Source organism: Mauremys reevesii, unplaced genomic scaffold, assembly GCF_016161935.1.
Source record: "Mauremys reevesii isolate NIE-2019 unplaced genomic scaffold, ASM1616193v1 Contig37, whole genome shotgun sequence".
NCBI lineage: Eukaryota > Metazoa > Chordata > Testudines > Geoemydidae > Mauremys > Mauremys reevesii.
This window is the reverse complement of record NW_024100848.1, coordinates 324,833-340,626: the sequence shown is the minus strand read 5'-3', so window position 1 is coordinate 340,626 and position 15,794 is coordinate 324,833. Positions and strand designations below refer to the sequence as shown.

Here is a 15,794-nt window from a genome sequence, read left to right as displayed (position 1 = left end):
TGCATTAAGTAACATGAGTAGCACCTTCAAGTGTGTTTCCTTCTCCACTTTTCTTGCTAGGTGGGAAATTGCACATGGATTTAAAAAAAAAAATTGTGCCATGTATTTTTATTTATGAAGGGCAAGGTCAAATAAATGTGCCTCATGCATGCATAAGTCAATTTAAGGAAAGGGTTAAACAAATCATTTCTGTAAAGTGAAGAAAAGGTTCACTGAAGTAACTTTGCCTTGAGTTACTTCATCCTGCTCCATATTCAGGAATCAAAACTGTAACATCTTTAGAAGCACAAGATAAGGGACAAATACATACCTACCAGTCCATGGCAAGAGGTGCCTCAGGGGAAGTGTTAGTTTAAATTATCTCCACAAGAAATGCTGAAGGTTAGCAGAGAAAGTATTTTCGGAGATAAACAATAATGTAAAGATTTTTTTTTGTTGTTTTATAGTGATCAAGTCAAAAACTTAAAAAAAAAGTGTCTGCACTGTAGTAGAGATTCTGTACGTTAACCATTCCTGACCTAATGCACCATTTGAGTGTAAGTCAGTTGCTTCAGTATGGACTGGTTTCAATGCCATATTTTTTTTTTCTTCAAGGAGGTGAGAGGACCAGTGCATTAATTCAGGGAACCACACAGTGTAAAATATTAATTTCATTCTTCACAGAACTTTCACAAAGAAAGAACAAGCTGCTTTCAAAACAATGAATAATAATTTGGAAAAACGAGACCGAAGAACCTGTCTCTCAACTTCTTGATCGATATTTCCTTCAACTATGACCTAAATAGACTGAATTTTTAAACAAAAAAATAGTTGCTTTGGGTCAAACATTAAATTGTTAATCTTATAAAAAACTTTTTAACTCTGTTTTTGCCACATTAGAATTTTTCAACTAAGCTAAAAATATTTAGTTTTGTAACTACACACATGATTTATTTCCTTGTTAGGAACTTGAAACAAAGATACAGGCCATTTTAATTCAACATCCTTGCTTTCTCCTCGGTGATAGGCAAGTGGTAAAATTTACTTCAAACAAAACTGTAGTGATCAAAAAAAAGATAAGAAAGGAACTGTGCCATAGAAATGGAGCAGTATGAATTTATTGAAAAAGGTGGTGAAATCACATCTCGCCAAATAGAGATTCATATTAATTATCTCCAAGAAAGAGTGGAAAGATTAAGGTTTACAGAAACTAAAACATTTAAAACTAACCTGCAGACCACACAGTAATCTTGCAACAATGATATCTATTGGGAGGGGACAGGCTGAAGGTGGAAGAGATTGTATTAATATGGATACTGAGAGTAGGAGAGTATTTACTGATCATAATCCATTATGTTTGCCACTTTGCTGATGGGGAAGATTCACAACTGGTGTGACAACAGATCCTCAGATAATACCGGAATAGTTCCTTTTGCCTCTAACATTTCATGCATTCTTGAGTACTGTGTTATCTTGAAGGGTGAAAATCACATTAGATGTTCAGATCAGTTTACAAAGAGAGTATTAATGAATAGTTTAATTGATAAAAAGATACATACTGAAAGAAATGTTTCAATGTTCTCATGAACAAATGAAGCAATATCCTGCCAGTCCAGAATGTCACCTAGCCAGCTGTTCTGACGATTTATTTGCAGCTTGTGTCCTTTGTGTCTTCCAGAATGTGTTACATTCTGAAAAATAAAGCAACAGATTTAAGATAGAAATTAAATCTTAGCAATTTACATAGAAAAAGTAAGCTATTGGGACTTGATTTAGAAAGTGTATGTCCACTATGTGGCTTAGATTTATTTTCATTTGCACAAGACACTTCCACAAATATTTAAGTTTTTATATATTTGTTCCCCCTTATTAGCTCTTAAACATGTACCTTGAAAATCTAACCCAGAATGCTTTTTAATAATGAAAATTTAAATAATCTGTTACATTGTTCCTCCTAAACTTGAGTTCCTCCTATGGGAAAAATGGGTTTAACTGGACTGATTCTCAGTAGCTTGGCAAGACCGTCCTTTCTCCTGGAGTGCAATTCTTGTGCTCCAGAATCTAAGCTTTCATCTAAAAAGTAAGTAACTGACTGAAAAGAGTAATATCTTCCAGAGGACAACCTCAGATAATTTGAGAAGTGTGAACTACACCCACTTATCTCAACCAGATGTTATCTGTTCAAGCCTAAGTATGATTCATTTTAGCTATTTTCTTGCTTCCTATTTTGCACATGAATACCTACACGTCATGCAAGCAGCATACTATTTTTTCCAATATAACCATGGGTGGAAAATGCAAGTGCAAGCTTAAATAATTGACCATTCCTCCCACCTTTGCTGGGGCATGCAATAAGTTTGCATGCTTTAGTTTGGTTATGCAATAGATTCTAGGGCAATGGTTTTCAAACTTTTTTCCTGGCGACCCAGCTGAAGAAATTTATTGATGCCTGCACCCCAATAGAGCTGGGTATGAGGGGTTTGGGGGTGTGGGAGGGGGCTCTGGGTTTGAGGGGGGCTCAGGGCTGGGGCAGAGGGTTGGGGGTCGGGATCTGGGCTAGGGGTACAGTCTCTGGGGTGGGGCCAAGGATGAGGGGTTTGGGGTGCAGAAAGGGTCTCCGGGTTTGAGGCGGTCTCAGGGGATTGGGGCGTGGGCTTACCTCCGGCGGCTCCCAGTCAGCAGCGCAGCCAGGGTGCAGAGGCAGTCTTACCACCTGTCCTGGCACCGCAGACCATGCCATGCCCCAGAAGTGGCCAGCAGCAGGTCCATCTCCTAGGCAGAGGCATGCAAATAGCTCTTGCCCACAGGCACTGCTCCCATTGGCCAGCTTCTGGCCAATGGGAGTGCGGAACTGGTGCTTGGGCAGCGCGTGGAGCCCCATGCGCCCACCCTTCCCCCACCAAGGAGCCAGACCTGCTGCTGGCTGGTTCCGGGGTGCAGCAAGGTGTTGGAACAGGTAGGGACTAGCCTGCCTTAGCCGGACAGCACAGCTGATGAGACTTTTAATGCCCCAGTCGGCGGTGCTGACCAGAGCCGCCATGACCCTTATATTCCGCAACCTAGTACTGGGTCACGACCCACAGTTTGAAAAATCACTGTCCTAGGGCACATAGGGACTGATCCAATGACTGCTGAAATCAGTTGAGTGCTTCCCATAGACTTTTGATGGTACTGAACTGGATTTTCAATTACCATCACTTCACAAAAATTAACTGTACACATTGCAAATAGAGCATACTGCATTTTGCACGCCCAAATCGAATACGAATATTTGAAAATGCTGCTATTTATACAATTTGTATACTTATGTGCACAAATTTAGCAATTCCAGGGTATACAGTTTGATATACATAATACTTATGGTATTAAGACCAAAGGAAACAGGTTCTGTAAGCAGTAGCTAGATGAACTCCTTACAGAAATTTTAATCCAGTTATGGAACTGCGTAATTGTGATGGAGTAGGGGCTGTCTGTGTGGGGGTTGGGAGAGCCGGGGAGGACTTTAGGTGAGGGACAGGTATTCAGCCTGTAACCTGAGCTAGGCAGGGGGGAGGGGAGGGCAACACCTTTGCCCGGGGAGCTAGACAAAGGCTGAGAGCTGAGTGGAGAGGGTTGGGTCAGTTTCGGTTTGGGGCTGGGTGGTGGGAGTTCAGGGAATCCTATGCTGGGATCCAAGCACCCTGAACCCCCAGAAGGGCCAGATTGAGAGGTTCCCAGCTCTGACCACGAGCTCTGCTGTAGCCTGTGTTCCTGTTGTCCAATAACCTTTCTGTTTTACTGGCTGGCTGAGAGTCACTGTGAGTCCCAGGAAGAGGAGTGCAGGGCCGGACTCCCCCACACTCCATGACAGTAATGTTAGGAACCTATGAATTGCCCTACTGGGTCACACCTGAGGTCTATCTAATCTAGTATCTTGTCTCTGACAGTGGCCAACACTTTCAGAGGAAGATGCAAGCACCCTGAATAAGGCAGATGTAAGACAATCAGCCTGCTATACTTAGTGTCATCTTGGCCTCAGCGACATTCTGTGACAATGAGTTCAGTCTAATTACATGCGTGAAGTAGTATTTCCTTTTACCGGTTTTGAATTTACCACCTTTCACTGAATGTTTTCTTGTTGTTTGAGACAGACAGGGAGCCTCTGCCCCCTACCTTCTCTATACCACTTATTGTTTAACATGTCACCTCTTATTTATCTCCATTTTAAGGTGAACAATCCCAATCTTCTCAATCTGTTTTCATGCAATCTTTTCAATCATTTATATTGACCTTCTCTGAACTTCCTCCAACCTTTTTTGATATGTAGTGACCACAAGTATTCCAAGTGAAGCGTCAGCACTGATTCATATAATGGTATAATAATATTTTCTGTTATGTTTTCAATCCAGTAGCTTCAGCTTCCTAATATCTTATTTGCTTTTTGACCGTAGATGTACACCAAGCAGAGGTCTTCCTTGAACTGTTCACAGTTACACACGGGTCTCTTTCTTGAGTTGATACAGTTAATTTAGAGCCCTGGAAGATGTACGAGTAGTTTAATTTTTTTAATAATGTGCATTATTTAACGTTTATTAAAAATCAGTTTGCCATCTTCTTGCTCTTCATCTAATTTGGTTAGGTCTCTGAAATTCCTGCGAGTCCTCTCTGGTCACGACTAATTAAATGTTGCTATCTCCCTGCTCACTCACCATTCCAGATCATGAAGTGTAGCGATGCAGTAGCAACATTATAGTTAAGGTAGCATCACAATATCTGTTTAAAGGTCAAGCTTTCTAAATTCTCTAAAATGGACATGCTTAGTCAGATTCCATGAAGGCATTGTCATCTGTTGATGCCACCCTTTAACCCCTTCCAGCATAACAATATCCCTGCCCAATCTCTCAGTAGCAAATAACATGTTAATGCCCTGAATGACTTATCTTCCAGACCAAAGAGAAATAATGGGGGGAGGGTGTGGAATGGAGGTGAAAAGGGGGTTATGGAGACATGCACAGACTACAGCATGGAATGAGTGAGTAAAAGGACACACAGAACTCCTGACATGGGGGAGACTGGAGGAATGCGATACACATAGAACCCCTGCGATGGGGATATACAAAGTACTATTAATGAGGGAGAGGGAAGAGAGATTGAGAACAGGAATAGGGGAGCACACAGTATCCCTGCCACAGAAGGAGAATGGAGGTGAACAAAGAACAACTAGTAGGGGGATAGGAATAGGGTGCACAGAGAGTCCTTGGCACTGTGGAGAATGAGGGATCCTGGTAAGGGAAAAGGGAAGAACAGAGGGCCACAGAAACCTGATGGGGAGATTGGGGGCACTGGCAAGGAGTCCCTGAAGCAGAGGAGGATGGCATACAGAAAGCTTGTGGGGTGCAACAGAAGAATGCAAGAAGCCCTGCTGCAAGCAATAAGCGCAGTCAACATACATTACGAAATGGGTAGCCTCCGAGCAATATTGTGATCCCAGGTATTAGTACTCTGTAATTCACTCCACCCAATCTGCCAGGCATAAAGTCAAGCCTTACTGTTCTTTAACAATCTGGATCATCCCTAGAGTCTCTTTAAAAATATATGTACATTTGTTATCCTCCAATCCTCTGAAGCACTAGCTGTTTTTAATGGAAGATTGCATATTTTTGTATACCATTTTATACTTAAGCTCCTTCAGAATACTTGAATGTATACCATGTGGGCCTGGTGACTTACTGCCCTTTGAATCAAGAATTTGTTCCTGTATCTCTTCTTATGGCACTTCAGTTACTAATAATGCTTTACCTTTTTTACCAGATGAGCAGATATAGAATAGGTATCCCTAACATCACCTGTATTGAAGAGTGATGCAAAGAAATCACTTAGGAGTAGAAGGACATAGTTTGAAAACTAACTGCTCCTTTTAACCTCTGGTGATCCAGCCAACCCACTGATTCTCCCACAGGCTTTCTATTTCTGATCTGATTAAAGACTATCTTGTTTAATTTTTACTCCTTTAGCTCTTGGTTATTTAAAATCTATTTTGGCCCTTACTGCCCTCTCACATATTACTTGCTGTAATTTATGCTCCTGTGTATTGGCTTCACTGGATTACCATTTGGCTCAAATCATCTCTTGAATATTGCTATTATCCATATCGGTTTATTTCTTGCCTTCCTGGTTCCCTTTCTAAGTGAGCAGTATGCATCTCTTCTGAAAGTCACTCACTGATTATTTTTTTTAAGTAGCATTATGATGCCGAGCCAGTGAGGGTTAAGGGGGGGAGTGGGTCTGCGCACTCTGGTGGATCAAAGCAAGTTCGATAGACCGCGGTTTCACCTATAACATGGTAAGATTTTTTTGGCTCCCGAGGACTGTGTTATATCGAGGTAGAGGTGTATCAGAAGAGTATTGAAATGGTAAACAGGGCCATTCCTTGTAGATAATTATCAAAGCCATGTTAAGTACTAGAATTCTGGACATGTAGGCCTGTATTGTTAGATAATTAAGAATAGATACTAATTAGATTTGTTTGTGTTTACCTACTGTGACACTGCACCTCAAAGTAGCACCTTGCAACCCCCATATTCACCACTGTCACATAATTGATATGTTTTGTACAAAGTACGTCTTGTGAGGTATCATTTAGTAAGTCTTGATTTGTTGACCAATATCCTGTTGGATTGTATGTAAAATTATGAGGTGTGTATATATATTAGTGAAATATGTTGAGAGGTTGGGAACCTCCACAACCAGCCTTTCAGTTACAACAAATGAGTAGCCATCAATAGCCAGTCATTAATGGCTCACACACACAACCCACTATCACAGAGGCGGAGGAGACAATGTACACAACAGAGACTGCTTGACCAGTGGGGACTGCCTGACACCCCCCGCCCCCCATGTCACAGCAAGGATCTTTCTAGCAGCTGGAAGAAAAAAAAGAGACACATTGGCATCATCACTTAGCTTCTCTTCCCCCTCATCTCAACATCTGGAAGCAGGTGTGAAAGACAAATACTTTGAACTGGAGAAGTTTGATCTCAGGCTGGAATTAAGTGCCAGCCTGTGTATTGAGGAACTGTAACCTGCTAGTACTGTCTGTCAGAGTGAGAAACACTGTTTGATTCAACTCTTGCTTAGACTAAAAGTTTAGGATTTAGAATGCATATTTACTTTTTATTTTCATAATGTAACTATCTGGGACTTTTATGCCTACTACTTATCACTTAAAATTTCTCTAATCTGTTTTATATTTTACCTAAAACAGTATGTTTTGGTTGAAGTGCTTGAGAAATCTCATCTCGGTTTAAGAACATAACATAGAAACGGCCGTACCGGGTCAGACCAAAGGTCCATCTAGCCCAGTATCTGTCTACCGACAGTGGCCAATGCCAGGTGCCCCAGAGGGAGTGAACCTAACAGGCAATGATCAAGTGATCTCTCTCCTGCCATCCATCTCCATCCTCTGACAAACAGAGGCTAGGGACACCATTCCTTACCCATCCTGGCTAATAGCCATTTATGGACTTTACCACCATGGATTTACCCAGTTCTCTTTTAAACGCTGTTATAGTCCTAGTCTTCACAACCTCCTCAGGTAAGGAGTTCCACAAGTTGACTGTGCGCTGCGTTTAGAAGAACTTCCTTTTATTTATTTTAAACCTGCTGCCTATTAATTTCATTTGGTGACCCCTAGTTCTTGTATTATGGAAATAAGTAAATAACTTTTCCTTATCCACTTTCTCCACATCACTCATGATTTTATATACCTCTATCATATCCCCCCTTAGTCTGCTCTTTTCCAAGCTGAAGAGTCCTAGCCTCTTTAATCTTTCTTCGTATGGGACCCTCTCCAAACCCCTAAATCATTTTAGTTGCCCTTTTCTGAACCTTTTCTAGTGCCAGTATATCTTTTTTGAGGTGAGGAGACCACATCTGTACACAGTATTCGAGATGTGGGCGTATCATGGATTTATATAAGGGCAATAATATAGTCTCAGTCTTATTCTCTATCCCCTTTTTAATGATTCCTAACACCCTGTTTGCTTTTTTGACTGCCGCTGCACAGTGCGGGGACATCTTCAGAGAACTGTCCACGATGACTCCAAGATCTTTTTCCTGACTACTTGTAGCTAAATTAGCCCCCATCATGTTGTATGTATAGTTGGGGTTATTTTTTCCAATGTGCATTACTTTACATTTATCCACATTAAATTTCATTTGCCATTTTGTTGCCCAATCACTTAGTTTTGTGAGATCTTTTTGAAGTTCTTCACAGTCTGCTTTGGTCTTAACTATCTTGAGCAGTTTAGTATTGTCTGCAAACTTTGCCACCTCACTGTTTACCCCTTTCTCCAGATCATTTATGAATAAATTGAATAGGATTGGTCCTAGGACTGACCCTTGGGGAACACCACTAGTTACCCATCTCCATTCTGAGAATTTACCATTAATTCCTACCCTTTGTTCCCTGTCTTTTAACCAGTTCTCAATCCATGAAAGGACCTTCCCTTTTATCAAAGGCTAGTATGTATCCACTCCACACTGAGGGAGTAGCAAACTACTTAATGAACTTGCACTGCCCAAGGGAGCCTTGAGCAGTGTAAGACGATACAGTTCTGGAGTATAGGGCTGGGGTTGGGTGGAACTGGCTGAAGCCTCTTTATTGTTGGCTCATGAGTGGCTGAGACATCATTAATGTAACTCAGTTGGGTGTGTTACCTATTCTTCATCCAAGAAATGCCTGCGGTGATCATTTGCTACAAAGAGGCTTACCCACTGAACTTAAGCTATAATTTAAATAAAGTTTTGGACCTGATCCTTGCTGTCTCAGATCTGCTTAAACTTTGACAGGGAAAGTCTAAGTCTGAGGTCTCCAGGTCTACTCAGGATTAACCTTGCAATTTCTCATAGAAGAGTTTGAACAAACTCTGCACAGACTGCCTATTGGTGGACTATAACGGGGGTGGGCAAACTATGGCCCACGAACCACATCAGGCCCATCAGACCTTTTAACCTGGCCCTCGAGCTCCTGCGGGGAGCGGGGTCAGGGGCTTGCCCCGCTCCGCATGTGCAGTGGGCTGCAGGAAGGTGGGAGATCACACTACACCCCCCATGCCTGGGACGCAGACACAGTGGTGAGGTTGCACCCGACCCTGACACAGCACAAGGCCTGGGCCTGCCCCAGAAACACCTTGGGGCCTGCCCCTCTGCGCCAGGTGTACCAGGTGTGGGGCAAGTAGGCTCAACCAGGCAAGATCCAAGTGTGGGGGGTATCCAAGTGTGGGGTGAGAGGATTCTGTGTGGGATAATCTGGGTGCAGGCAGCTCAGTGGGGAGATCTGGATGCACAGAGGCTCATTGGGGATGGTGGGGGGTTTCCAAGTGCAGGGGCAATGGGACTCTGCAGGGGCTCCACATGAAGGTGGCTGGGGCTCAGCGGGGGAGTCTGGGTGCTGGGGAAATGGGGGTCTGTGGCATGGGGGTCTGGATGTGGAGGCTCAGGGTGGTCAGGAGGTTGGGCATCAGAGTGGGGTTTGAGTGCAGGGAGTTCAGTGGGGGGTGGTCTGGGTGTGGGGATCCAGAGGCATGGGATCTGGGTGCAGTGGGGTTCCAGATGCGGGGGTTAAGGTTCAGTGGGGTAGAGTTAGGGTATGAAGAGCTAGGGGATGTACCGGGTGAGGCTTGGCAGGGAGGTCCAGATGCACAGTGGTTGGGTGGATGGGGGAGCAGCTCCCCATACAGTGACCCCTCCCCACACAGCTGAGGAGTGATGGGGCAGGAAGCAGGGGAGGATGCTGAGCTTCCTGCAGCTGGGGAAGGTTTCTGGGGGTGGGTCTGACATAGCCCAAGCCACTCCTAGCAGGGGAAGAGGAAGTCCCATTCTCTCCTGCCTCCAGCCCAGCCAGGACTAGCAGCTGATCCTGGCTTAAGGTAGGAGCCACTGGCTAGCGTGTCCCCAGCCCTATGGTGATTTACCTCTCCACCGGCTGCTCTGGGTACCTGACATGATGTACCTGAGCTGCTAGGGAGTGGTGCGTGACTGCTCTTGCAGCTTCCCTGTCAGAAAGTCATTTTTTGGCAGGGAAGCAAAGAAATCCGCAGGATACATTAATTCTGCGTACATGCAGTGATGCAGAATTCCCCCACGGGTATCTAATTATAGAATAAACCACCAGTTTGGGGGGGATTGTCTGCCCTATTCTTTGGAAATTTCCCCAACTGAGAATTCTCAGAATAGCCCCTCCAGCGACCACAGCCACAAGCATCCATACCAGTTTCCACCTCTAAGGACTTCACTTCTTTTACTTGTGATTTTAGGACATTTTTGACAAGCCTTCTCATTTTATCGAAGTCTCACTTCTCTCATGTTTAGAGTATCTTACTTGCTGGTACCCTACTTACACAGCCATATTACCTCTCACTACATCACCTTGTCAAGAAAAGTAGCCTTGATTTTCTTTTTCATTTTGATAGTTACACTAAGATAATATTGTTACCAGAAATACAGAGAGCTTCTTGGTAAGTTACAAACATTTTAAGAGTGTTTTGTTATAAATAAAAGGTTCTTCACACTGGAGTTTCATAGAACAGACAACTTAATTTTATGTACAATCAATACTGTTTTTACTTAAAAAAATAAGGAAAGTAAAGAAAAATCCGTTAGATGATGTTATGATTTTTTGTATGTTTAAATTGCATACATTTAAAAATTACACTAACTTAGTAAAATTGCTCTTAATTTTGTTCTCTCTCTAGAGCCTCCCATAATATGAATGCTAACACATACTTTGAATCTGAATTCTTTAAGAAACACAATGAAAATACACTAAACTAAAATTGCATTTTCACAAATTCAAATGAATATTTAATTCTGAAGTTGCACAAACATACATACAAATAGCTTTCATGTTACTTCCAAGGAATAAATATTCAGTGCAAAGGTCTGACATACTAAAAAACACACACATATACTAAGCGTACATTAAATAGCACATATAAAGATGCATATAACTACGTATATGCAAAGGGGCAGAAATCTGGATGAACTGGAAACCTAATTCTAGAGTGACCTGACTTGTGCATTTGAAGACTCAACTGACACTTCATTAATTTCTTTCACTAAACATTACAAGCTTTTAAAAACCTCTCTCTTAGAATGTATGTTTTTAAAATTTAACAGGAATCAGTAAAAACTAAAAAGTGATACATATAATAGGTATCAGTTACTCACCTTCACAAACCAAGAGTGATAAAGTCTGTCCCAGAGCTCTAGCACTTGCTTTTCAATCACAGCAGTGTTGTTCACTTTCTCTCCTAATATCTTATGGAGCTATAATATACAGAAATTGTGTTTATTATGTGAAGCAACTTGAAGCTAGCAGCTATGGCTGAACTCAAAGGCAGAACATCTACATTAGATTTTCACTGAAAGCTTGGCTCAGGTCCAAAAAAAATCAAAAAAGTCAACAATGTCTACAGGTATACAATATGCATTTCAGTAACTGTGGCTGACAGCACATAACATCTTCCCTGAAACAAGCAATTTTGCCACATTAAATGGAAACAGAGATGAGACTCCTCCCCAGTGAAACACTAAGCACAAAGATCTGTCAGATCCTTGTATACAGTAAATACACTCAAAGAGATTTGAGAGGTGTGCTAGATGTCAAAATGCTTATGTGAGGACAATGCAAGATCCTGCCATCCTCCCAAGGAACACTGAACTCCCAATCTACAATGTACTCTGTACTTTAGAGGCTAGAACTTCAGAAGATCATAGGTTGGCCAAAAATGGTCATTTTCAGAACAATGCATTCTACCATCTGAAAAATGCTTAACTAAGGGCAGTTTCTGAAACAAATTACATTTTCTACAGAGTCTTCACATGGATAGTCACAAGGGAGATGGATAGATACTTCTATTTTCAAGCTCTTAAAAGCAAGCAGTTTCCAGCAGCCATGGGGAGCAAGACTATTAAAATCATTCCCAAATATAGGCTTTACTCTGCTAAACAGCAGATTGGAACGAATAAATCTTCAGCAAAACATTTAAAGGTAACTAAAGCAGCCCAAGAGATACCATTTGACATTACAAGAAGGAAAAAGTGTATAGATCATTGCCTTATTTTGGAAAGGAACAAAAAGCAAAACACTAAAACTAATAAAAAAAATAAGAAGGTGTTCTTACCTTGTGTGTAATCCATTCTCGGCCATACTGATACACATTGTTAGCAGCCGAATTGAGAGCTTTTTGAATGACCTGAGCTTCAGGGAGCCAGCTGATATTTTTAAAGAAGGAAAGTATAAATAAAATTATCTCCAATACTTCTGAACCATTTCACTACAGTGCCTGAAACACTAAAAGTAACAAAAGATTTCCAACCAACAGCACCTATAATTTAAATATGTATCAACTAACATCTTTGTTAAAACTAGAATACTTCCTTTTTCAATGACAGGATGAAGACTTTTTAACATACGAAGCATAACTCGGTGTAGGATACAGATTACTATATTTACATTTCACTCTGAAACTTACTAAATTTACATTTAGAGATCTTGTCCATCTGTATGTATGCTATAATATAATTGTTTAGCCACTTGTGGGGTTCTTAGCTGCTGCTTTGTTAGAAATATAATTTGGAAACCTTATCTTTCAAGTTCATATGGTTGCAAAGATAACCTTCCAAATATGAACAGACTGTAAATTGATACAGTGTGGTCTTCCTGAACTTACAGACAGCCTAGAAATACAGAGCAATGTAAATCACCCAATGCTCAAATCCTATTCCCAGTCAAGATGTGTGCTGGGGACTTTTTCCTGTACTGGGGAAGAATCTTCCCTTTCCCACTCTCAGGTCACTCTGAAGGAATGGAGCCACTCTATGGGCATCTATACAGAAATTGAACACCCGCAGCTAACCTCGGTCTGCTGTCAAATTGCTGTGCAGACATTGAGGCTCAGGCTGGAGCCCAGGCTCCAGAGCCCAAAGTATCTACGCACAATTTTTAGCCCTGCAAGCCCTAGTCAGCTGACCAGGGCCAGCCATGGCCATGCAGCGGGTCTTTTATTCCAGTGTAGACATACCCCCTGTGGCCAGTAGTCAAGCCTCAGTGTACCAGGGATATGCATCTCCTACATCAGCTTCGCAAATCTTGCAGAACAGAACCACACAGTTCTCCATAGATGCTGGGAGGAGAAGTGTTTGGGCCAAAAAGAGGTATGAATTGCCTTCATTCATCTCAATGAGGTATTAACTGTGATGTTTCTGTCAGAGTTTGACCCCTCACAAATCCTATATATCTGAAGCTTCCAAGAAATTTTAACTGCCTCTCTCTTGCCCAATTTGAAACATATGTACACTTCAAGCTCTGAAAGCAAGTACTCCAATTGAAACTGTGATATCTAGCAATTCTACTATTTTTCGAACATTTTTATTCCTTGAGTAATCTATTTGGTCACAACAACTGCCAGTTTTTATTAGTCTTATTTTTGTCACATTTCTATTAGGGCTGTTGATTAATGGCAGTTAACTCACACGATTATCTCAAAAATTAATACACAGTTTTAACTGTTAAACAGAATGCCAAATGAAATTAAATATTTTGGATGTTTTCCTACATTTTCATATCTATAAATTTCAGTACAGCATACAATACAAAGAGTGTATAATTTTTATTACAAATATTTGCACTGTAAAAATGATAAGAAAAATATTTTTCAATTCACCTCATACAAGTACTGCAGTGCAATCTTTGTCGTGAAAGTGCAACTTACAAATATTAGATTTTTTTTGTTACATAACTGCACTTAAAAACAAAACAACGTAAAACTTTAGAGCCTACAAGTCCACTCAGTCCTTCCTTCTTGTTCAGCCAATTGCTCAAACAAACAAGTTTGTTTACATTTACAGGAGATAATGCTGCCCTCTTCTTATTTACAATGTCACCAGAAAGTGAGAACAGGCATTCACACAGCACTTTTGTAGCCGGCATTGCAAGGTATTTACTTGCCAGATATGCTAAACATTCGTATGCCCCTTCATGCTTTGGCCACCATTCCAGAGGAAATGCTTCCATGCTGATGATGCTCGTTAAAAAAAATGCATTAATTAAATTTTTACTGAACTCCTTGGGGGAGAATAGTATGTCCCCTGCTCTGTTTTACCTGCATTCTGCCATATATTTTATGTTATATGAGTCTCAGATGATGACCCAGCACATGTTCCTTTTAAGAACACTTTCTCTGCAGATCTGACAAAACACAAAGAAGGTACCAATGTGAGATTTCTACAGATAGCTACAGCACTTGACCCAAGGTTTAAGAATGTGAAGTACCTTCCAAAAATCTGAGAGGGACAAGGTGTGGAGCATGCTTTCAGAAGTCTTAAAAGAGCAACACTCCAATGTGGTAACTACAGAACCTGAACCACCAAAAAAGAAAATCAGCCTTCTGCTGGTGGCATCTAACTTGGATGATGAAAATGAACGTGTCGGTCTGCACTGCTTTGGATTGTTATCAAACAGAACCTGTCATCAGCATGGACGCATGTCCTCTGGAATGGTGGTTGAAGCATGAAAGGACATACAAATCTTTAACACATCTGGCACGTAAATATCTTGCGACACTGGCTACAACAGCGCCATGAGAACACCTGTTCTCATTTTCAGGTGACATTGTAAACAAAAAGCGGATAGCATTATCTCCTGCAAATGTAAACAACCTTGTTTGTCTGAGCGATTGGCTGAACAAGAAGTAGGACTGAGTGGACTTGCAGGCTCTAAAATCTTACATTGTTTTATTTTTGAATGCAGGTTTTTTGTACACAATTCTACATTTGTAAGTTCAATTTTCATTATAAAAAGATTGCACTACAGTACTTGTATTAGGTGAACTGAAAAATACTATTTCTTTTTTGTTTTTACAGTGCAAACACTTGTAATAAAAAATATAAAGTGAGCACTGTACACTTTGTATTGTGTTGTAATTGAAATCAATATATTTGAAAATGTAGACAACTTCCAAAAATATTTAAATAAATGGTATTCTGTTATTTTTTAAAATCGCGTGATTAATTGTGATTAATTTTTTTAATCGCATGACAGCCCTAATTTCTACCTTCTCTGCAGAATGCAAGGGCTGAATCACACAATAGCTGCCAACAAGGGGCTTGTTTGTCTAAATGGGGTAATGTGCTATACGGAGGTGTGATTTCTAAATACAGCTATGTGTTACAAATTAATTGGTCTATGTAGACCCCGCTGGTACACTTTAATGCACTATGTTAAATAGTACTACATTAAAGCACACTAGGGAACCTTCGGTGCACGACAGCAGGGTCTACAACAGTGATACTTAGACATCAGTGGTTCAGGAGCCAAATTAGCGATCAACATTACTGTGGTTCTTTTGGGTAGTGTGAATACATTAGTTTCATTTACTGTGGTACTATATATTCATATTTAAACAGTATGACGGGGAAATTTAGTTTTATATACATTATTCTCACAGTAAAATTATTAAGTATTATTTTATCAACTATAACTGGTTAATAACATAGTAAGAACATTCTGATTAGTTAATAATTGAAATTACAGTGTTTTAGTATCATGTGCTGCAAAGAGCCACAGGAGACACATTTAAAGAGCCACTTTTCTGAATATCACTGGTCTACACAAATTGGGGATTAAAAAAAGTGTAACCAACATTCAATTGTTTAAATCAGCATAAAAGCAAGGATGAAAAATACCTCTGTAACCGTACCACCTGAAAACCACTCCTCAGATTGATCTTTTCTACCCCTGCTATTCACACAATCCACTGTGAGCACTCCCTTCA

At 40.9% G+C, this 15,794-nt stretch overlaps 1 protein-coding gene across 1 annotated transcript in view; it reads right to left on the bottom strand.

Moving 5' to 3' along the window:
* Positions 1-15,794, bottom strand: part of LOC120393921 (transmembrane protein 245-like) — a 142,514-nt gene that overhangs the window by 57,984 nt on the left and 68,736 nt on the right. Inside the window, exons 10-12 of the mRNA XM_039518378.1 lie at positions 12,144-12,234; positions 11,188-11,286; positions 1,539-1,670 (exon numbers count right to left, since the gene is read on the bottom strand). Coding sequence (XP_039374312.1) covers positions 1,539-1,670; positions 11,188-11,286; positions 12,144-12,234 — 322 coding nt within the window. The remainder of the gene's footprint in view (positions 1-1,538; positions 1,671-11,187; positions 11,287-12,143; positions 12,235-15,794) is intronic.